The 22,709-nt window shown below is 38.9% G+C and overlaps 1 protein-coding gene across 2 annotated transcripts in view; it reads left to right on the forward strand.

Moving 5' to 3' along the window:
• The first annotated feature begins 9,456 nt into the window (after window positions 1–9,456).
• The window catches only part of fgfrl1a (fibroblast growth factor receptor like 1a), a 66,870-nt gene continuing 53,617 nt past the window's right edge, over window positions 9,457–22,709 (forward strand). For both annotated transcript variants that reach the window (XM_085468626.1, XM_085468637.1), the window contains exons 1-2: window positions 9,457–9,921; window positions 11,105–11,208. In XM_085468626.1, the coding sequence (XP_085324752.1) occupies window positions 11,148–11,208 (61 nt within the window). In that variant the 5' untranslated portion in view covers window positions 9,457–9,921; window positions 11,105–11,147. The remainder of the gene's footprint in view (window positions 9,922–11,104; window positions 11,209–22,709) is intronic.

A 22,709-nucleotide genomic window follows, 5' to 3' on the forward strand; every position in this document is an offset into this window, starting at 1 on the left:
TGGAAATTCAGCCAAAAATGTAAATTAGAGATTAAAATATCCCAGAACAGGACTTATCCCTAAAAATGTTCTTATAAAGGTTAAACTCCAAGGTCCAAAGAGTCTGGGAAGAATGATATCAGTGTTGAAGATAGTGGGTTTCAACTTATCAACAATGTTACTTAAGTCTAAAATTAATAAAACTGGTAGAAGAGGAAGAGTGGGGAATTTAAAATGTTAAAATTATGTTGTGAGAAGATTATTAACATTTCCTTTCTTTCTTTTTTATACATGGATATTTTTAAAAGGATATTACATTTGCATTTTTTTTATTTGCATAGCCAAATGTGGAAGTGGCAAAGCAACTAAGAGCAGAAAAGTGAAAAAAAAAAGGGAAAAAAGCAAGAAAAGCGGATTTGTTTTTGCTGCATTTCGTACTAGTCTTTGGTTTATTTACTTCTTTTAAGCAAACAAGTTAACAGCATCCTACTGTGTCTACTGTGCCACCCTGGTTTTATCACATTCTTTTCAGCCAGGTTGCGACCAGCACATATTACATTGTTCCAGTGTCGCCTTAAAAGCACCTGAAAATATTTCTGACACTAAATAACAAAATATCAAGACATTTACAAATCAGAGCATGCGATGGATTGTAAACTATACACCCCAAGGTGGTAACAAAGTTCAACATCTTTAAGAGGGCAGAGGGAGTGAGACAAAGTGAGATATATATGGACTAAGTGTGAAACCTGGGGGGAGGGGGGCTAAGAACATGAGCTCATGACTGCAGCAATAGTGAAACATTAGTGTTAAGTGCTTGTAAAAGCCTTCTTTGCATTACCTCAGAGTGTGAGGAGGTGAGAAATGGACTTAATAATACAGCTCTTATGAAAACTTAATAGTTAATGGAAGGTAGAGAAAAAAGCTGCAAACAACACGTCAGAAAGCCACCAGCACCACACGCACACGCACACTATTTACAGCAGCACTAAAAGTGCTAAATGCTACTAGCTGTGGCTGTACTAGTGGCCCACACAGGCACAGCTGGCATGTAAAATATTGTACTGTATATGCAGTCAGAGCCTTTCCTCATTCTCTACATGTTGTAGTTGGCCACCAGCACGCTGATCATAAATATAGCAAAGCCATTCTGAGTTGGCTGAAAAGAGGTTAAAGGCTAAATGCTGAACAGAAACCATTTCTGACAGCTCTGGCTTCTTTTTCTTATGCTAAATGGGAGTTTTGAGAATTTAAAAATATTTTGAAATTTATACAGTTCAAACTATTTTACAAAGCCATGAAAGTGGGTGATTGGCTCCGTCGTTTCCTTCCTGGGTCTGGCCCGTGGAGTTTGCATGATCTGCCTGTGACCGTGTGAGTTTTCTGCTTTGGTCTTCTCCCACAGCTTTTGCAGGTTGGATTAACTGAAAATTAAATTTCCTGAAGGTTCCTCCTTGGGCTTCACGTGTCCAGCCATCCTTCAGTCATACATAAAAACGGTACATGTTGGGTTATTGTGAAAGCATTATAAAAGAGCTGCTTGATTTTAATCTATACGAATGAAAAATCACCAAATTTAAACACATGAAACGAAACAAATCATTCAATTTCATTGTGGGCAGCAAGCACCGCTCAATAGATCATTTTCATTAAGAAATTCCATACAGTCTATGTCTGATGCTGTCACTGTGGCCAGCCCTGACCCTGAAACTGTCCACTCTCAGGTTAGATTACAGTCACAATGAGTTATGCAAAGTTCTGGTGTATTTTCTTCTGTATCATTGTGTGCTTTTACAGCTGGATCCATTACATTACGCTCTTTATATTCTCCCCGTCTGGGGGGGGTTAAATCTCTCTTGGTAGATTAACAGGCCCCTTTGGCCGCTTGGACCAGTGTGTGTAGAGTGAGTGTGTGGCAATGTAAGCGCTAGCTGGCATCCAGATGTTGAAACAGTAGCTGTGCTTGGAAAAACAGCTTTTGTTTCCATGTATACTGTTCCTTTTGTGAAACAAGCATTTCTTCTACTATTTGTAACTTCATAGAAGCCATTTTTAGTTCTTGTGCACTGAATTGATAACAGCAGGATCAACATTTCCAATACAGCACGATGGTAGCAGTGGAATTTTGAGTAGCTGGATTATCAACGTGGTATTTGTCTCATCAAGCAGGGTTTGTTATTTAAGATTTCATTTATCTATAGAGTAAATTTTTCAAGGTTTTCTCTACAAAGAAAAAAAAAGAAGAGGAGAGAAAATGCTACGTAAAGGATCATCTCTATTTTGGGACAATTACCACTTCTTATGCAGGATTACATTGGTGGTAACAGTTTAGAGTGACCCTGTGTGCCTCCAATCTATTGTAATGGCAATGTAATGTGACGCAGGACAGGACTTTATGCAGTCTTGTGAAAGACTAGCCAGCCCATGATTCAGTAGCTTGTATAGTCACTGCAGGCAGTGATAACGTGAAGTAATAATTTTCTGTATGACTTTATCCATCTCTCATATTATTACTGAGGACTTTTGTTCCTCTCTTCTTTAAAACTTCAGCTGATTCAGTTATGCACACAGCGTTTTAGGCTGAGATCTGGACCTTTACTGGGCCATTGCTGCCCTTGCAGGTGGTTTATCTTGAGGCGTTATCGTGGAGTTATGCAGCTCTATGTTTAGCTATAACAATACAATGTGTGTCTTTGACATGATTTTCTCATAACCAGCATTTCTGATATAATCCCTTCCCAAATGCAACATTAACTCCAGTTCACTGTTTTTCCTTCCAGGGATAACTTTCTGCTAACAACCAGATGAAGAACACCCCAAAAACCTGCTGTTAAGGAGATGGTCATCTATAGCCATCAGAATTTCTGCTTGTCAGAGTCACTACAATCCCTGCCACTTGTCCATTTCTCCTGCTTCCAAAAACAACAACTTCAAGAATTGAGTCTTCACTTACTGCCTAATACATCGCACCCCTTGACAGCTGCCAGTGTAACAAGCTAATCAATATTACTCGCTTTACCCATCAGTGGTTCTAATGTGTGGCTGATGGGAATATATTTGACTTTAAATGCTAATTTTCAGCAACTGTTCATGTTTTAATGCCATTATTAACTAAAGGCTGAGCAATAGGGCTATTTATTATGCGTGGCTTTCACACAGTCAGGGTTCAGAATTGAGTAAATTTTGCATTTGCTCTGGCTACAATGTAACAAATCATTGATTTCATTATACTAGTTGTTACCAGTGTAAGTTAATATACAATTCAAAGGCCACATCTGGGAGATGGCTAGGAAGCTGTTCTTGTTATTTTCCTTTTTTATGGAAAATAAATTTATGTTTAAACCTTGTTTTAAGGGATTCGTCCTGGTTAAACACCTTCTTGTAAATGATTAAAGATGTTTTTAGATTGTACACTAGGTTCTTCTTGGTTGTGCTTTTGGGGTTAAGACTCTGATACCATGTTCAGAGGGCTTAGTGGGATTGATGGGTTTACATGCCTTCTTATATCTGTTTCTCTAACTTTTCCTTCTGCAGTCTCAAGGTTGTTGTCTAAATAGCCCAAAATGATAAAGTCCCCAAAGAGAAAACTGCAAAAGCATATTTTGTGAAATGGGAAGTGAGTGAAAAGCCTCTCTCTCCCGCTCCTTTGCTCTCCTTCTCGCTCTCTCTCTCTGCAGCCGTTTTCCATTATCAGTGCCCAAACCAGCTTGTTAAAAAGAGTGAAACTCAAACCACAGTTTTGAAAATTACAGAATTCCTTCATAAATGCCCAACCCTCCCAGCGGCTACACTGGGTTCAGACTTGAGGTGAGACCGCCATACTACAAACTACACACAGACACACACACACATATTACACAGGTACTTTATATGCATATGGATATGTTTTGTATACTCTATATACTGTGTATAAAAACCTTCATGTTTTAGAACATGCTCATTTTTAGCCTAAGAGGTGCATTTCTCACATGCAGATGCATATATAATCTGCATATATATATGTGTGTGTGTGTGTGTGTGTGTGTGTGTGTGTGTGTGTGTGTGTGTGTGTGTGTGTGTGTGTGTGTGTGCAATAGCAGGCTTGTGGCTCCATCACTGTCTCCTTTTTCAGTCTTTAAGCATTTCTTACAGCAGCTGAGGCTGCTACATGCAAACTGTCCACTCCAGCAACAGCATTATCACTTACACAGAAAGGCATAAATTTCAGAAAATAGTATTGGGAATAAATAAAGGCTAAAAAGATGATTTTCCTTTTTTCAATAGTGCACCTTGCCACTTGGTTGAGTGTTTTTCCAAATCGTTTAACTGGCAGGCAAAATGGTGCAGGTATGGTGACAGTGAGTCAACTACGCTCTCCTGTTTCTAAGCAGCTGCTGTTTAATTTCCCTCCTGTGTGTGCATATGTGCCAGCCTGACCAGCGAATTGTAATTATTCTCAGCTGCTCCTACAGGTAAATGTGTTGAATGGCTCTAATGAAAAATTTACGCTCAGTCAACTTAGATAAGACCAAAAAAAAAAATCTGGAGGTGGAAAACCAATCTTCATGCTGTGTTTAGGGTTTGCAGCTGATACAGAGACAAAGCATTTGATACTGGTCTAAGCAGCAAGAGTGGAATAACACCAAACCACAAGTGTTTCACACATACATGCAGTTCAGTTTGCTCTCCATGAGTAATTCTATGTTTTGCTTTAGAGGGAAATTGGTGCACTTTGGCCATAATTGTTTCAAAACTGCTAGCTAATTATGACCTTTTGAAAACAAAGTGTAGAGATTGAATGTGACATTTCGCTGCGCCTGCAGAATATAAATGCCCTCTTGCACTGGCTGAAGCCCAGTAAAACCTAATAATGAAAAAAACCATGTCCCACTGCTTTAACAGAATTGGAAGGCTATATTTGCAGGTTTCTTCCTGCTGACCAACAGAAGAAACTACTACTTGCAGTAGTATTAATTCACACTCAGACTGCACTATGAGAGTTGATAGTCACTGTATTCCCTTAAAGGCTGATCCACAAGAACAAAAACATACACTCGTGACCATATTTTGTTGGACTAAGGTAAATTCATGTGTGAAGTGCAAACTTTACGCTTTAACTCAAGGAGCTGGCAAAAACTTAGCATTAACTGTTTATGAATTGCTGTAATTTGCATACATACAGTAGTTTCCTATTTTCAGAGGCTCAGAATTAATTGGACATTTGACTGACAAGTTATTAGATCGTCAGGAGACCAAGCTGAAGGTGGAAGAATTGAAGGTTTTTGTTGGGAGTGACTAGGATGGACAGGATTAGAAATGAGTACAGCAGAGGGACATCTCAGGGTGAGCAGTTTGGAGACAAAGCTAGAGAGGCCACGTAGAGATGGTTTGGACATGTGCAGAGGAGGAATAGTGGGTATACTGGACAATAGAAGTTGATAATGGAGCTGCCAGTCAGGAGGAAAAGAGGAAGCCCTGAGAGGAGGCTCATGGATGTAGTGAAAGAGGACATGCAGAAGGTTAGTCTGACAGAGGAGGATGTTAGGAATAGGGCACGATGGAGGAAAGGAAGCAGCCAAAAACAGAAGGCTCAATTCTCCTTCTTTTGGCTGGACAACCAATAGACACCTACATGAATGTAAATACAGAGGATTTACAACAAGGTCCAAACCTCTGGTTACACTCAAGAGCCTTGGAAGATTAGAATTTGCTCAAAAATGAGGAAAAAAGAGCCTACACAGTTCTGAAAAAAAATCTTTGGACAGATGAAATCCAGATGGACTTCTACCAGAAAGATGGGAAGAGACAAGTTTGGAGACGAAGAGAAACAGCTCGTGATCTGAAGGATACTGCATCATCTGTCAACCATAGTGGAGGCAATGTTGTGGCATGGGCATGTATGGCTGCCAGTGAAACTGGAACACTGGAGTTTATTGATGATGTGACTGCTGATAGAAGTAGCAGGATGAATCCTGAACTGTACGGGGCTTTACTGTCTGCTCAAATTCAGCCACATGCTCCAAACTAATCAGACAGCACTTCACAGCACAAACAGATAATGACCTAAAGTATACTGGAAAAATAACCCAAGTAGAGCATGCTTTTGGGATGTTAAATAGTTCAGAGAGACCACAGCCAAGCGCCAGCTGAAGGTGGCTTCAGTAAAGGTCTAGCAGAGGTCTTAAAGGAGGAAAAACAGCATTTCAGGAGTTCCAAAGTTCAGGCAGCCATTGTCTGCAAAGTATTTTCATTCAAGTATTGAAAACATTTCTTAAATTTAAAATGATGCTAGCTTGCCCAATTAATTTTGAGGCTCTGAAAGTTGGGCAATAAGTATAAAAATGGCTGTAATTCCTGATCAGTTAATGAACAATCTTTCTGAAACCCCTTGAATTAAAGCTGAAAGGCAGTGCACATTTACTCTTTGATCAAACATCCACTATGTTGATCTGCAGAGGCAAAACGAAATAAATTGAATCTCTGTCCAATAAATTATAAATTTCCTCCATAGTACATACATCACTTATGTCACCTTTCAGCCAGGCAATCCACAACACCTGAACTTCCAACTCTAATTTTCTTTATTAGCATATACTTGAAATGCCATAGCTAAACCGCCATATTGCACTAACCTGTTAAGAGTAAGGAAATTCTTAGTCCTGAAAGTGCTCTACAGTTTCTTTATAACTCTCCCTCTCACAAAAATCAGCATTTTCCATTATATAAAATTACAGGTTCCAGACTGCTCTTTAAGAGGTGTTTTTCTGATGGGCAGCACATGCAGTATGTATGAAATATGCTGCTGAGTGTGATGTACTGCACACGTTGAGTTATGATATTTTCCTCCTTAACAAACTGGCACCCACCATCACTGCTGTCTGACCACTCGTCTTGGTCTCTCTATGTATAGTAAAAAAGGAGATTTCTGGCAGAAACAGTAGAAACTATGGTCAGGCAGAGGTAAGTGATATTAACAAAACCTTGAGCAGAAGTTTGCAAATGTAATTCATGTTCATGACAGTGATATGTAAGGTAAACCATCAACGTCTGCAACTTTATGTGTAGAGTCAACTTTGCTTATGTAGTATGTATTATACCCCTGTGTCTCTTTAAAACTAGTGATGGTGTTACAGATACAAAGAACTGTCAACAAATATACACTTGGACATACTATGGTCCATAAATCGTCTGTTCGAAGGTTGGTAGCAAAACAGAAATCACACACATGGTGTTGTTCATACGTGTTCGTACACAGGAGTCTGTACCAGGAATAGTTCCAGCCTGCTGCCTGTCACAGTGCATGGATTTCAATGGAGCAAACTCAACCATATTCCCACCATCTGTCATGTAGATTTAAGAAGTTTTAAGAAGATTTAAGTATAGCGGTATGTAAAATCTAAAAGAGTGTGTGTGTGTGTGTGTGTGTGTGTGTGTGTGTGTGTGTGTGTGTGTGTGTGCGTGCATGCGTCCTTGTCCTTTTAACATAATCTTCTGCTACCATCTAGTGGTGAAAACTACGCCTAAACCCCACTGAGGCCTGCATTAATGCCTCTAATTTAACTGGTTTGCAAATAAGTTAAATGGATCTTTATCCACTCGATTAAATAACCCTGAGTTGCTGTTAAGTGGAGCATTGTTCTTTGTCAGTGCAGCAACAGCCTGCTTCTACCAAATCTATGCAACACTCATATATATGTGTGGCCATACTCGTGCCTCAAAAATGGCCAATCCTTTTCAAGATTTGGCACTGAGCTGATTAAATCTGACTCCAGATTTTAAGCTGAAAGCCAAAATGCTGTCACAGGTGCCTACAGACGAATGATTGTGAATCAACAGGGAAAAAAGTGATGGAAGTGGTTTGTTTGGAGCTGTTTTGTTGTGCTATGTATTTATTAATATGTTAAAATGATGATAAGCATTCTGCTTGTGGCGATATTTCCTCATAATTTCCTGTATATACCAACATCAACAGAACTCTGGGTAACAATGACAAGTGCTGTTGGTCTTATTACCAGGAGATGTCACTGCAACTTTAAAATAGAATAGAATATGATGGAAAACAGAGTGATGTAGTTTTTAGTACAGTCACCATGCAACAAGAAGTTTCCTCACAGTCCAAAGGCATGTGAGGGAATGTGATTGACTGGTGATTCTAGTTTCTTAATTTGATGTCAGTGGGGATGTTAGACTGCGTGATTACTTTCTCTCTGTGTTGGCCCTGTAATGATGACCTGTCCTGCCTTTCACACTGTGATAGCTGGGCTAGTCTTCAGCCACTACAAAGTGGATAAGTAGTTAAGAAAATGAATGGCTGGGTGGGTAATAGAATTTGCTCATAAAGGTTATCTATTATTTTAATTATCTGTTTGGTATTCAATGTAATAATTTTTTGCACACTCAATTAACATATTCATCATTAATCCAGACATCCTCTTCTGGTGGTGGAACAAAGAAGTAAACAAACAGCTGTGGTAATGTGACAGTTTGCACTAAACATGTGAGACTTATACACATTCAATGTAGACGCTTTCTTTTGTTCCCTGGAAACTGACTTGGTTTTTGCAATGAAAATCACTCAGCAGCATTTTTAGAGCTGCAATGTAGAAGATTTGTTTTGATAATTCTTCTGTCCAGTGGAATGAGTTAATTGCCAGACAACTCCTACAAAAACCCAACTTTCTCCAGGTTTTTTACATTTACATCAGTGATTCAGTGTGCCTTCACACTCTGAGTCACTGATCATCTCAAAGATAAAGCTGGTACGCGCCCTGTGTCTGCATATGCAAATATTATATAATTTTGAAGCATGGTATTACGTGTTAATTTCATCACAGGGAGTCATATAAAGAGGTCGACTTTTAGCCAGTGTCTGTAAGCCACTGTGCAACATATACCGCCTCTGCGTGTTGTACCTATTTATTTTGTAGCTGTAATAACGTACAAGTGCCACTAGGGGGCAATGTAGCTCCATACCTGGAGACGTCTATTGGGGTCCGCGAAATCGTAGATGGGCTTGAATAGAATAGAATAGAATAGAATAGAATAGAATAGAATAGAATAGAATAGAATAGAATAGAATAGTGAAATCATATATTATACATTAGTCAAAGTAGTATAAGTCTATATTGATAGATACCATTCATCTGATTGTTATTATTATTATTTTATTAGTAGTATTAGCAGCAACAGCAATAACAATAACAACAATAATAATAGTTGTAATAAAAATCTCCTTTTTAAAGACTCGTTCAGCTTTCCTGGAGTGCCTGTTGTAACGTTTCTGTTCTTTTGTGCATTATTGCTGTAACTAAAAATTATTAATAATAATCATTTGAGTAAGTGTCCCCCTCCTCGCAGCTATAAACCGCTCCAAATTTGTCCTGCACGCTCCTGCTCTCTGATTGGTCTATTTTCTGATTGGCCTGCCCTCTGATTGGTTGAAAGTTACGTGCTGGGACAATCCGTCGACTGGAGTTTTGTTTTCTCGCCTGCGGCTGAAATACAGACTGCGTACCGCTGCTGGAGGCGATGAGGATATGATATTAAGGTTTTTATTCTAAACATAGTTATCTCGATAGTTTACTGGAGAGTGTAGATGCATTTTTTTCCTCTCTCTCTGTTTTCTTTCCTCTTTTCCCGGTTCTCTTACTCCGCTCATTGGAGCGGTTTACATGCGGGCTGTCATTCAGAAATACTACAGACACATTTTGAGCGCTCATGTGTTTGACCGTGCTCATGAATTCAGTTTTCTGCGTTTAGTCGCATGATTGTCGCTTTACTTTGTCCAAGTAGACTTAATACAAGTTGGTATTTCAGTCACAAACACGTGTCTGCACAATCAAGTTATTGTAGTCTTCCAGTCATTGGACTTAAGGTGAATTACTTTTTTTGCGGAATAACGGCGTGGTGCCCCCCCGGCTGGTAACATACTGAGGATACCGCAACACGGCTGAGAACAGAACAGTAAGTCCGTCTTCTAAAGTCACTAAAGTACATTAATGTTAATGTTTCTGCACTTCATAGTGAGTTTCACAGTGAACTTGTTTGCTATCTTTCAGTTTTATTAGCTTGCATGTTGGAAAACAACATATCCTATAGAAATTGGTAACCGGTTAGAACTGCAACAGTAACCAAATTCCCAGGGACTAAAGTAAAAACCAATTTTTGAAGCATATTCATATCGTGCAAATGTTTTAAAACGGACAGATATTGGCAGATGTGGCTTCATGATAATACGTCCACATTTTTCATACACGTACAGATACCCAGTCTGGACTCATATTCATGAAAGCTATCACAAAATACAGAATTTTCTCCCTTTCTAAATACTTTTAATGTTTTTGGTTAGAAATAACGTGAAATTGCCTAATAGTAATAATGTACTTGTAAATGCGTAAAACACCTTATGAAAACGTTTTGTAGTAAGGTGTTTAACGCAAATAAAATTTAACCTCACTGAAGATCTCAGCTTAATTCTCAGTCCCTGCCAAATCAGTTATCTTGCACTTTAAAGTGAGTAGCAGTTCCTAGTGAGCTGAGACCCAGCGGATGACAGATACTGATCAAAGATAAAGATGTGAAGTATTGAAATAAGATCTCATAAGGTTTGGGAGGAAATTTATGGGGCAGAAAGATTAAAAACGGAGTAAGGAGAGATTTATGGACAGGTGGACAGAATAAATCTGCAAGGAAAGTAGTCTGACTTCCAGAAAGTGTTCTGACAGATTTATTCTCCTGTCTGGTCGTGGATGAACACCTTACTTTGTTGTCACTGCCACTGATTAGATCAAGAAATTGTTTTAAACATATGATGCATCAAAAAGAAGAGATTCTGGGGTTATTTCTGGGGCATTTTTTTCTTTTAAAATTCCTGGCAAGGTTTTCATTTCACCATTTGGTACTGCATTTCCTTTCACAAGCAGCTATTTTGACAGCATCTGATCATAAGAGAGCATCAAATGTTGAAATGATAAAGGTGACCAGAGACTGTGAAGACAGAAGGGAAAAGTGTGGTTGATTAAGTGATCATTTACATACAGAAATGTAAAAAAAAACTGCACCTTTAAGGCAGGAACTCAGTAGCACCACAGGTGTTATACATTAATAAGAATCTTAATATCTTTTTTGTCATTTAATTTCCTTTCAGATCAAATCGTCTGACCTTTTTTCTTCCTCATAAAAATACAAAAATGGGGCTTTTCCGGGTCTGTCTGTTGTTGGAGATGGTCCTTATTTCCACCGCTGTCAGGGGTGAGTAACAAAAGTACTGAAATCAACAACTGTAGAGTATTGCAGTCAGATTGTGTGACTATCCAACAGCCTTATAAAGGTTGGTGCAGTTAAATAGTTGTGGGGATGTTTTCATGGTGTGCATTCTTATTCACTGCTACATCAGTGTATTCTTTTTGTCAGTATCTTCCTCTGCTCCTTGGGTTTCTTAATTTCTTTTCAGAATTGATATATTTGTTCAGAAACTATAATGTATTTGCATTCCTTCATTTAACTCTACGTCACTGAATTACCATAGATCCAAACACTGTCTGGTTGTTACATTTTCTGAGATGTTCCTGTGCTGTCCTGGGACCTCTTGGTTATCCCAAGGGTGCTACTGTGACACCAATCAAGTAAAAAAACCTTTTGACTATTGGAATATTCAGATCTTCATATTTTGCAACGTTATTTGGTTTTCAGTTTCAGGATTCAGATACTCTTTTGTATATATAGCTACATGTCACCATAAGCTCCAGATGTAGTCACTGTCACTTCAGTCACTGTTGCTGCTGACTATAATTTTCTCTTTGAGTGGTTGTTTTATTCATACAGTTTTAACAGAATTGCGTGAAAAACTAACTACACCCTTATCGCTTACTGGACTCAAGAAAGTAAATTGCAGCCAGGGGTTGCTAATCAAATGCATTTGATTAATTAAAAGCAAGTGTGACCATATCTATAAAAGCAAAAGCGCTGGCAATTTGCTGGTCTGGAGCATTTGCACAATGCCGTAGTCTTTCCGGGAGTGGACATCCCAGCAAATCCACCACAGACCAAAAAATTCTGAAAGGAATTGCAAAAAGCTCAAGAGCTACTTAGTTAGCTTCTTAAATGTTAAAGTTCATGACAGTGGAATTAGAAAAATACTGAATAGGTATACAGTATGGCTTGTTTGGAAGGTGTGCCAGAAGAAAGCCTCTTTGCACTAAAAACAACATGGCAGCTTGACTCTGGCTTGCAAAACTGCATCTGAACTAACCACAAAACGTCTGGAACAATGTCCTTTGAATAAATGAGGCCAAAGTGGAGATGTCTAGTTGTAATGCACAGCACCATGTTGGCAAAATCCGAACACAGCATATCAGAGCAAACACCTCATACCAAGAATCAAGCACAATAGTGATGATTTCGATTTGCTTTGCAGTCATTGAGTTAAGCGTGAACTCCTGTACAACAAAGCACTCTAGAACAGCGGTCCCAAACCTTTTTTGCACCACAGTCCGGTTTATGTCCGACAATATTTTCACGGACTGACCTTTAAGGTGTCACGGATAAATACAACAAAATAAAACCAATACCGGTACCAAAATACGGAAGATTTATTCATAACACACGGGAAATGACCAAGGCAAACAGAGTTAACAATCAAAACGATTTAAAAAATAACACTTAAAACAGATAGAAACCCTGAAAACCATGAATTTCACACCAGAGCCTCAACTCTCGTGGCCCAGTACCAAACGACTCACAGACCTCTACCAGCTGCACTAGAATCGAATGGGAGGCCATTTGTCAGACAGCAATACGGTCATAACACAGGACAACAATCCCAAACACATCAGCAAGTTTGCAACAGAATACTGAAAAAGAAAAGAATCATGGCGTTGCAAAGTCCTGTCATCAATCCAATTGAAATGCTGTGGCATGAGAACTCTACCAGCTATTGAATCATGGGATGTACTTGAGTTTTTCACCTGACCTCATAGAGTCACGTGGCTGTAAATGAAAAAATCACCGTACAGCCTTTAACGCATAACTTATGTCTGGAGTGTCAGAGCTTCAGATAATCGTGCAGATCACAAACTGAATTCTTCAGCCGTATAGGGGGGTCTGTCACCACCATCGGTTACAGAACAGCTCCTTGTACTTTGTTCAACAATGTGTTTTTTGTCAGTGAAAATCAGTGTAATAGAGACAAACAACAACAAGCTGTACATAGATGAGAGCAATTCCCTGCTTGCCTGCAGGCTTTATGGGCAGACAGTTGTGGAGCTGGCGCCCGTTCCTCAGATCACACCAACGATGAGTTTTTAGTCGGAACAAAGCTGCATTCAGCGAGGCGAGGCAGAGCCAGCATGCAGACACGGGGCCGAAAGTAAACACAGGGCCATAGACCGCAAAGAGATGAGATTAGATTAGCCTATTAGGGATGTTTGCTGTACAATGCATATCCTCCCACTCACTGACTGCAGCCTGTCAGCTTAGTCAGGCAGCAGAGAAGGACAGAGAGCAAGATTAAGGAGAATGGAGGAAAGACGTGGAAAAGAAATCGGAAGGAAGGGGGGCAGGACTAGGGAGATTGGAGTAAGAATGGATGATAGAAGGGACCTAGTGAGAAAAGAAACCAGTGGGTACAAGTGAGGTAGGAATAGGAGGGGAAATGGACAGTGGCTGAAAACACTTTACAGCAGAGAGTGTAAGAAAGGGGGCAAGAGAGCACGAGGCGAACAGAGCTTTATAGCATTAAAAAGATTGCAAATCTCACAAATCTTCCCCGTCACCAACTTTTTTTGCATAATAGAATCCAAATTACAACAAGTTAGCAGCAGATATCATCTACAAGAATACAAGAATCTAAAAGAATCTTAATCTGACTGGCTTATTTGTTACATTTTTCCACTGCACTCTAGGAAATGATACAAAGAAACATTTTAAATGTGTGACTACTGAGATATCTCAGAGAAATATGCCAGCTATGTCAGCAATAAACAAGAAAATTAAAAATATCACAGCTCACAATAGGACATTTCAAATTGAAAACAAGGTCTCATGGTATCATTTATCAGACCATTAGCCTTTCTACACAAGATGCAGTTAAAGTAAATTTAAGCTATTTTATAATTTAGGACATTATGTAAAAAAGCATTACCTTAAAATTACCACATTGTTAAAGAGAAAATGTTTATTATAATAATAAATTATTAAACATAAGGGTCTAATAACTGTTGCTGTGGATTGTGCCGAGGAACGAGGAAGTGACACGGAGATAGTGAGACAGGCAGTTAGTGATAAAGAGGCAACTTTGGTGCCCCTTGCAACAGATGTAGAGTTGCTGCACTCCAGAGGCTTACACAACTGCACTGTGTGAACTGGGGTCTGCGTGCATAAGTGTGTGTAGCTGAGCATGAGACTGAGCAGCTGAGAGATTAGCATTCTCGCCTGTTAGCTGAACAGCACCGAGCTTGGTTTCAGGGGTCAAAAAGTAGTAGGCCAGTGGATTTGAGGCTGCCTGCAGCTTTGGACAGAGTTAGATTCCAGATCAAATCAAATATTTGACATTTCCAGGAATCCTTTGTGAACTTCAGAACTGCTCTTTGGATTTTGTCACTTTTGGCAGAATCAAACTTTTTACCTCCGTTTCTGATCTTTATGCTGTTAAGCTACCTTCTGTACCTTAATATGTACATTATAGACATGAGAGTGGTAGTGATTTTAATCATATTTCACAAAATGTTAAACCATGGCAGATTTGCACATTGAAGCAGATGTAATGCAACTTCCAAATATTTCCACTGCCGCTACAAATACACTCTCCAAGAGTTTCCTTAGACTTCGAGAATAATGGCCTCCTTCAAGTCCAATTTCCCTCAGCATTAAACAATTATACAAAGAAACCAGATTCTGTAGAGCAGATGTTGCATTTTGACTTTCTACTGACTTAAACTGCTAGCTTTGGTGCTTTCTGAAGACGCAGCTGAACGATCTACTAAATGTGTTAGACACTGAGCACATCCAGTTGTGGTTTATTAGTGTATATGCTGTTATTGTGTATGCATCTACAAATATGGAGATAGATTAATTATGTGATGAAAAATGCCATGTGTATGTCAGATGGTTATCAGTCTGTCCGTTTGGTATTTATATAAGACAGCTGTTTCAGCTTGATGGTCAAACAACTGGTGCACGACTGGTAGGATGATATTAGTGCGATTATTGAAGTTAATCCACCAGATTTTTGTTTTCCTCTTTGTACGAGCTTATATGTTGAAATGGCATTTCACAGTCTTAGATCTCTCTGGAAGCAAATTCAGAAAAAAAAAAGACGTACCCAGAAATGAGATGATTTGTGGGTTTCTGTACATGGTTTCCTGATGTACTCTTCTGTCTAAACAGTTTCATGTTTTCCATGTGATTGTGCTGTATAGACCACCCATTATTTGGACGAAGAGAGAGAAACAGACACGGCAATGAGAGGGTTCATCGCCGTGGGTTGTTGTTATAATAAGTGTAAAAAAGCCCACAGCCACATTAAAAATGCATCTTCATTCCACGAAAGCTGCCAAAGAAGCAACACTGCAAACACACACTGAGAAACAGAGGGGGAGAGAGAGAGAACAGTTCATCGTCACTGCAGGAAATGACAGACAGAAAGTGCAGAGTGTAAACAGCCACATGCACAGACGCTGGAAACATATACAAGTAGAAGATTCTACCCATAAATATAATTTAACATATAAGCAGTCACACACAGGCCCCCAATCCCTTAACAACCCTCTGCCCCACACACTCACTACTGAGGAATGTAATTAGCATGCTAACACTAACACTGTGGTTAGGTAAAGAGTGGAGAATGAGACAGTAATCAGAGGTAAGTGGAACACATAAATAGCACAGGTTTTAAGTTTTTAGAAGAGCTAAAGATGGCTGGAGGGCAGGATGAAGTGATAGGTATGAAAACTACAACTCACAATCCCTTTATTTTTCCATCAGTTATTTAAAGTTTGTCATTAATGGTTAAAAATCTGTCATCAAATTGTGAAAAATTCCTGCCACAAGTTCCCAGTACCCAAGACGACAATTTAAAATGTCTGTTTTATCCAGCCATCAGTCGAGTATACCAAGAGAGGTAAAAACAAAAGATACAACTACAGAATTGGCTTTTATTTCTAGGTGTAGTAATTAGATACTCTCTGGAACAACAACTTTAAAAAATAATGGCTACTTTAAAGATAAAATAAAACGTAGCAGTAAGTTTCTGCCCTTCTGACATTTAGTGGATTTAGATGGAAGAGAGCAGAATGATTCCTCTTTAATGGAACAGCTGCTTTTCAGACCACTGCTTTGTGCTTCATTGTAACAAGACGCATTACAAGGGCAATATAGCATCACATTTTATCACAGTGTAGCAGCAGTGTAAGTAAATGAAGGGTATTTTCCATCCTTTTCCACGAATTAGGATTATTAAGGACAGACTACCTAATTCAGAGAGTGAATCTACTAAAAGCATCGTGCTAGCTTTAGCATTATAGTGAAATAGTTTTCGCATAACAAAAGTAGCTAAGAGGTTGTATCTTGAGTTGAACTTCTTACCAAGGCCCTGCTTTTCCATCATGTAAACATATTACTAATTTCATTCACCGTTTGCTCTTCCTGTCATATGGAATAATGCTCAGTGAAGTCACTTGTATAGTTTTTGTTGCACATCACCAGTTTTCTTGCATATTTGGTAAAGTATTGCTTCGTTGGAGGTTGTCGAGGTAGTCATTTTTAGGTACCAAATTGTCACCAGAGGGTGACACGCGGCGCTCACCCTCAGTGCCCGGGCATGTCTTGTTGTGCGCACTAGGGAACATAAAAGGCATTGCTATATAATAGTATCACAATATTACAGTTTGATATATACAAATCTGGACTAGTATGCGATATGGCTCACATAAAATGAATCTCTTTCACCTCACTAGTTTAAGCATTCAAAGTGTCCTTAGTCACAGCTAACAATTGTAAATGCCATTTGACATGCTGATAACCATTATATGACCTGGGGGTGTTTACCTGCCAGTCTCAGTGTTCGCACAGGAGGTGCTAAAACTAGATTACCCAAAATGGGTGAAACATTCATCAGAATCCACGCTAGGCCTTAGAAAATGTTTCTTCTCTTGCGTGGAACCAGTATTTTTTACCTTTAACCTACAGAGTTTTTTGTTAGTGTATTATGGAAAAACTAAAGAGCCCTTTAGTAAATGGTTTAAACGATTATGCACTTTAATTTAAGATTTAACTGAGGCTTTTATCCTCTATTTGAGAGAAGAAACAGACTGTGTGTGTGTGTGTGTGTGTGTGTGTGTGTGTGTGTGTGTGTGTGTGTGTGTGTGTGTGTGTGTGTGTGCTGGTTGATTAACTGACAAAGGGAAGCTTCAAAGGATCCAAATGACTCTTTCAGTTCCTCTTGTTAAATCCTAACGTCAGGGCCAAATGTTGTTGGCTGTTTGGGCTAGTGCAGCTGTGGCTGTCAAAAAAACTCCAAATACCAACAATGCACTTTAAAGAAGAGACCTGAAATATTCGTGCATGTCCCTTTTACGTGTTAGTCTAAAGTGTGAGTTTTCAAAACCTAGAACTTATTCTACAATATGACATGTCCTACAGATTAACTAGCACTGATGTGGACCTCTTCACGGGCAACGAGCTGGGACCTTGTGGAGCAGTCCTGCAGCTCACTGTTTTATGGGGTCTGCTAATGTTGAAGGCTATTAGCCCACATTTAGATAAAGTCAATGTTTGCTTTGAGTTTGCTAATGGTGGGGTTTAATGGGGCTGTCTGGACGTTCTCTGCAGGGGCTGACGCTGTGTCGCAGTATTGCTAAGACGCGATGCCTGTTTGTGGAGGGGGTGCAGGAGAAGGAAAGGCAACAGGAGAAGATAAGATAGAAAAGGGCAGTGTGGAAAAAATACTGAGAAAGAAACAGAAATATTTAACAGACAGTTTTGAACTGACTTCATGACTAAATTTGTAATCATTTAAAAATACTGGAAATGTCTTTAGAATAATTGCACACCCCTAATAGCAGTAGTCTAACATAGGGCTGTTTGATATAACGATATATATCGGATGACGATATAAAAACATCTGTCGTTTCATTTTACGCTATCGTTTGTTTCGTGGTGTCGCAAAATAAACTGTTTACGGCAATATTTTTTCATGGTTCTGATGTCACTATAGTGGCTATATTAGTTTCTTAAAGTTCTCTCTTTCTCTTATATTTAATATAACCACACTACGGACGGACAAGCTAGTTTTTATGCGTTGTGGTTAGCAACAATGACGGTAACAGCATCGCGCGTCCGCTTGCTTATGTTCCACATAAACCTTTCACAATAAAGCTCAAGATCCTGTTGAGACTTTTCAAAATAAACTGAATCACGTGAAAGATGCAGATTATTTATGGATGAGAAGTAAAAAAAGAGCCGCCTTTTCCCCGCAGCACGCCGTGTAATAAATACTCACAAAGAAAACGGCGGCCGTTACAACTTATGTCTAAAAATGTGTTGTTTCATGCATCGTTTAAAACACTCGACTCCAGCTACATGACGCGCAGCTGGAAACACTTCTCGCAAGTCGAGCTGCCCGAGATTCACAGAATTTACAGAAAATGTTACATTTTTGTGATTTATATCGTTATCGGACGATAGAATTCTTATATCGGGATATGAGATTTTGGTCATATCGCACAGCCTAACATAAAAGGAGGATTAATGAAAGGCTGAGAGTTACAGTTGCTAGTATGATGCTGCAAGGACATAATATGAAGACAAAGTAAATTTTTGTGAACATTAAATATTATACACATTTCTCTTCTGACCAGCATGTGCAACACATCTGTAATTCCAGAAGCTTTTTAATATTATTTCTTCATTCCCGCTTTATTTATATGCAGTATTTTCCCCCAATTCCCTTTTTTTCAGCTCTCTGTCTTTCCCGGCTTCTCTGTCTCTCCCTTACATGGTGCATTATTGTGTGGCGCCACAGTGCTGTATTGTGGTCTCAGTGGGGTTGGGGTATGTTTGGTCAACGCTACAGCACAGCAGGTCAGAGGGCACCTGGCAGATCAGGGAGGGGTCAGGGAGAGTGTGAGCATCAGTTTATGTACACACACTGTGAATGTGTGTGGCTGTAACGCAGGGTCAGAGAAAGCACATGCTGGCACCAGAGGAGGCTGTAATAACACTGGTGGAACTCCACAGGACAGCACGCATTAGTTTCACTGCATTTTTACATTGTTGTCTCTAGTGTGTGTTCCAAACTTCATCAAGCATGTATTAATAGATTTAATGAGGTAATATAAATTATCCCAAACTTATAACATAGGTTTTAACAATTAAAGACCTCAGTTGTGAAGTGATTATAAGTCAACAAAAATTGCTTACAATGATTGAAATCTATTGTCTTTATTGTTTCCTATTAACTATTTATAAAACATCTGTTTAAATTATGCACTGAATTTAATAAAATTAGTTATATAGCCATAGACAGCAGTGATAATTGTAAGCAAACAGTCTCATAAATGTAATGCCATTAATCTGCTGTGCAGGTGTGAAGTATAAAATGTGTTTTTAGTCTCCAGTAGACCCACATGGACTTTCTAGATACCAGTTTGTAGTAACTGGAAATGGATAGAAAGTGTTTTTAAGCAGATGAATAGAAAGACACCATAAGCAGTGTGTATTTTAAGAAAACACTCCTGCTGACACCCCATTTTTATCCATCAATATCCCAGTGGAATGATGCTCCAGGTTACTTTGGATCATTATTAGCCTTTACACTTAAAACCTTTTACCATGAACTGTTTTATTTTAAAGGTGAAACAGTAGAAAGTGTTCACAAGAAAGTCTTTTGAGTGTCACAGACTTAACTGTATGTACTTTGCTGCCTTTTACATCTCTCTCTGCAGTGTGTCTGTTTTCACTCTCACTTTCTTTCTCTCTCTGGCATTTTAAATCCTTTCTCACTTTCTTTGTCTCTGCTGTTTTCTCGCTCCTTGTCTGCCTTTAAATCAGATCTTTTCAGACCCCTTTTAACCCCCACCTACCATGCACACACACACACACACACACACACACACACACACACACACACACACACACACACACACACACACACACACACACACACTTCAGCTGTTGATTCCTGGTGGCATTACAAATGGCATATTGAAAAGTGATCATTGGGACACTTTTTTCCCTTCAGCCTGTCATACTGACGTGAGTTGAAGTTATGCACCACTGTGGGCAGCTGTGAGCTTGTATCTATGTGTGTGTGTTTGTGTTATTTGTGTAATAAACAAAACAACAGGAACCCAACACCAGCCTGACCAGCATTATCACCATTACACCTTTGGTGTCAAATGTGATTGACATGTAATAGACATTTGGCCACACTCTCTTCATTTTGTCAAACATACTGATGACCTTTGACTCTAGGGAGTGGGAACTAATTGCACAGGATGTTAAGGTGGACAGCTTGTCTGTAGCTTTAAATTATAACAACTAAAGATTTCATATTTGGAAGGATTATGAAAGTAAATACCATGCCTACAATAGGAGGAAACGCTACAGTGCTGTTTTTTTTTCCTGAAAGAATCACGATTTCTATAGAAAGTCATTTTTCTGCTGTCTTTTTTTCCTAATTGAATTAAAAAAAATACACCGCAACAAACAGATGAAAACCTCTACATAAGAGGGGACACAAATACTCTATCTTTATCCCCAGTGCCAGCTGTTGCTGTAGAATCCATACGGCAGGGGGATGTGAGCAGCATGTGGGGGTAGAGTTACATCCGAGCCATTTTAGGCATGAAGGGATAAGTTTCATAGAAAATAAAAGGAGTGAAATTGGTGTCCAAAGTGCTCGCAAGATCCTTACACTGTGTGTTACAGCCATTTTAGTACTCGCAGCCAAAGTAGTGAGCATATCCTCTGTTGTTTATTGTCAGTGGTTTAAAAATCAGCAGAAAATTGCATAACTGACATTTCTTGCTTTTTTTCCCAAAATAAGGCAAAACATTGACCAGATCTGTAAAAGATTACAAAAACAGAGTTTGAAAACAGATATTAGTTACACTGAGGCAACTCAGGACATTAATATGCTCCAAGTAACCACATCCTGCTGATTTCTTGCTGAAGGGTCTGCAGAACAGTTAGCTGTGTTAATTATTTCCCACTACATGGCCCTTCATCACACTGGTCAGCTCAGTGCATTATTATCCAAAGGTAATCCCTCTGTTGCACTGGCACCATTATCACACCAGATCACAACGGGCCTATTCTTCTATATGTAATTAACAAAGGTCCTTATGAGCTGCTTTCTGGGATTTAACTGTTGTGTTGTTGGAGCTTTAGGGAAGGCAGTGGGATGTAGTGGAAAATGGAGAATGTGGGGGAAAGGAAAGCGCTCACATAAGAATACAGCGGCACTTCAGTTTAGGTTTGAACATTTAACAGCATCTATTACACACTGAAAATTTAACCTGGGAATTACAGTTTAACTGTCAGCTAATGGACCAGTGGGAGGAAGTTACATTTTTTTTTTCAGCTTGTTGTCCCGATGCAGCCATGTATTTCTGAATAAACAGCTTTTTGTGGTTAAGAACAGTAAGCCTGTTTGCAACATGTCTCGGATCATCGAGTCTCTAATTTGGGCGAGATGGAATAAAAGGACCATAATCCTGCGTCTGTAAAAGAAAGAGAGCTGAGGTTTCTTTTACACCACATATTGATTATGTTTTGAAAAACGTACTTTTGGTGTTTGCCTTTTGGATATTTCCAGATGCTGCTTTACATGCAATGTTAGACCTGTCAGTAATGGAGTATGCTGACAGTGTGTATCGGACTGTCTCTAAAACACATCTTCATCCTCTTACTTTTATATATAATCAACTCTATTTATCATATTAGGGTCTTTTTTTAAACGTCACTATATAATGATTGACAGACTCAACTGGTTCCTCTTGATTCAAGAGGTCAGTATCACTGGTACCAATTTACATTTTGATTATCCTTACTGTCTAAAACAGGTTATCTACTAAGAAGCTCGGGTCAGTTCTTCTATAGAGTTTCTTATGTACTTGATGCTATTTTGATTGACCTGATCAGTGCCACTGAATCCTCCTATGGCAACATTTTGACCACAGTTTTTGAATTTGTCATTGAGAGAATAACAATCAATGTTAATATTGAGACATTACATGTCAGAGGGTTTTCCCTGATAAAACTGTCTTGATAAAAAGCTCACTAGAGACACTCATAACTTTGGAGACACTCATCTGCTACTTCGAGCTACCTATAAGCATGATGCAACATTTCAGAAATGTTATGTACCTGTAGATTAAACCTGCAAGCTGCAAATTATAGAATACAAAAGCTTCAGACTAAACTAGCATAATGACTACTTTTACTTCTTACTGTGCTAGATGAAAATACACGAATGAGTGAGATCCATTTACTTACATTTAAACATCATTAAAATACTGCTACTTGGTCAACTTTATGTTGAGCTTCGCAAGATTAAGATAATGTTAGCTTTTAAGTTTTAACTGGAAAGATGTAAGTGTGGAACATGCATACACCACGGTAGTACTGAGACCACCAGTCTTGTTTCAGTCGTGTTTTATTTATTTATTTATTTATTAACCTTTATTTAACCAGGAAGATCCCATTGAGATTAAAAACCTCTTTTTCAAGGGAGACCTGGCCAAGATAGGCAG

This window comes from Copadichromis virginalis, linkage group LG2 (assembly GCF_057382275.1).
Source record: "Copadichromis virginalis isolate Kocher_CV1m ecotype Utaka linkage group LG2, C_Virginalis_male_GT1.1, whole genome shotgun sequence".
NCBI classification, from domain to species: Eukaryota; Metazoa; Chordata; class Actinopteri; order Cichliformes; family Cichlidae; genus Copadichromis; species Copadichromis virginalis.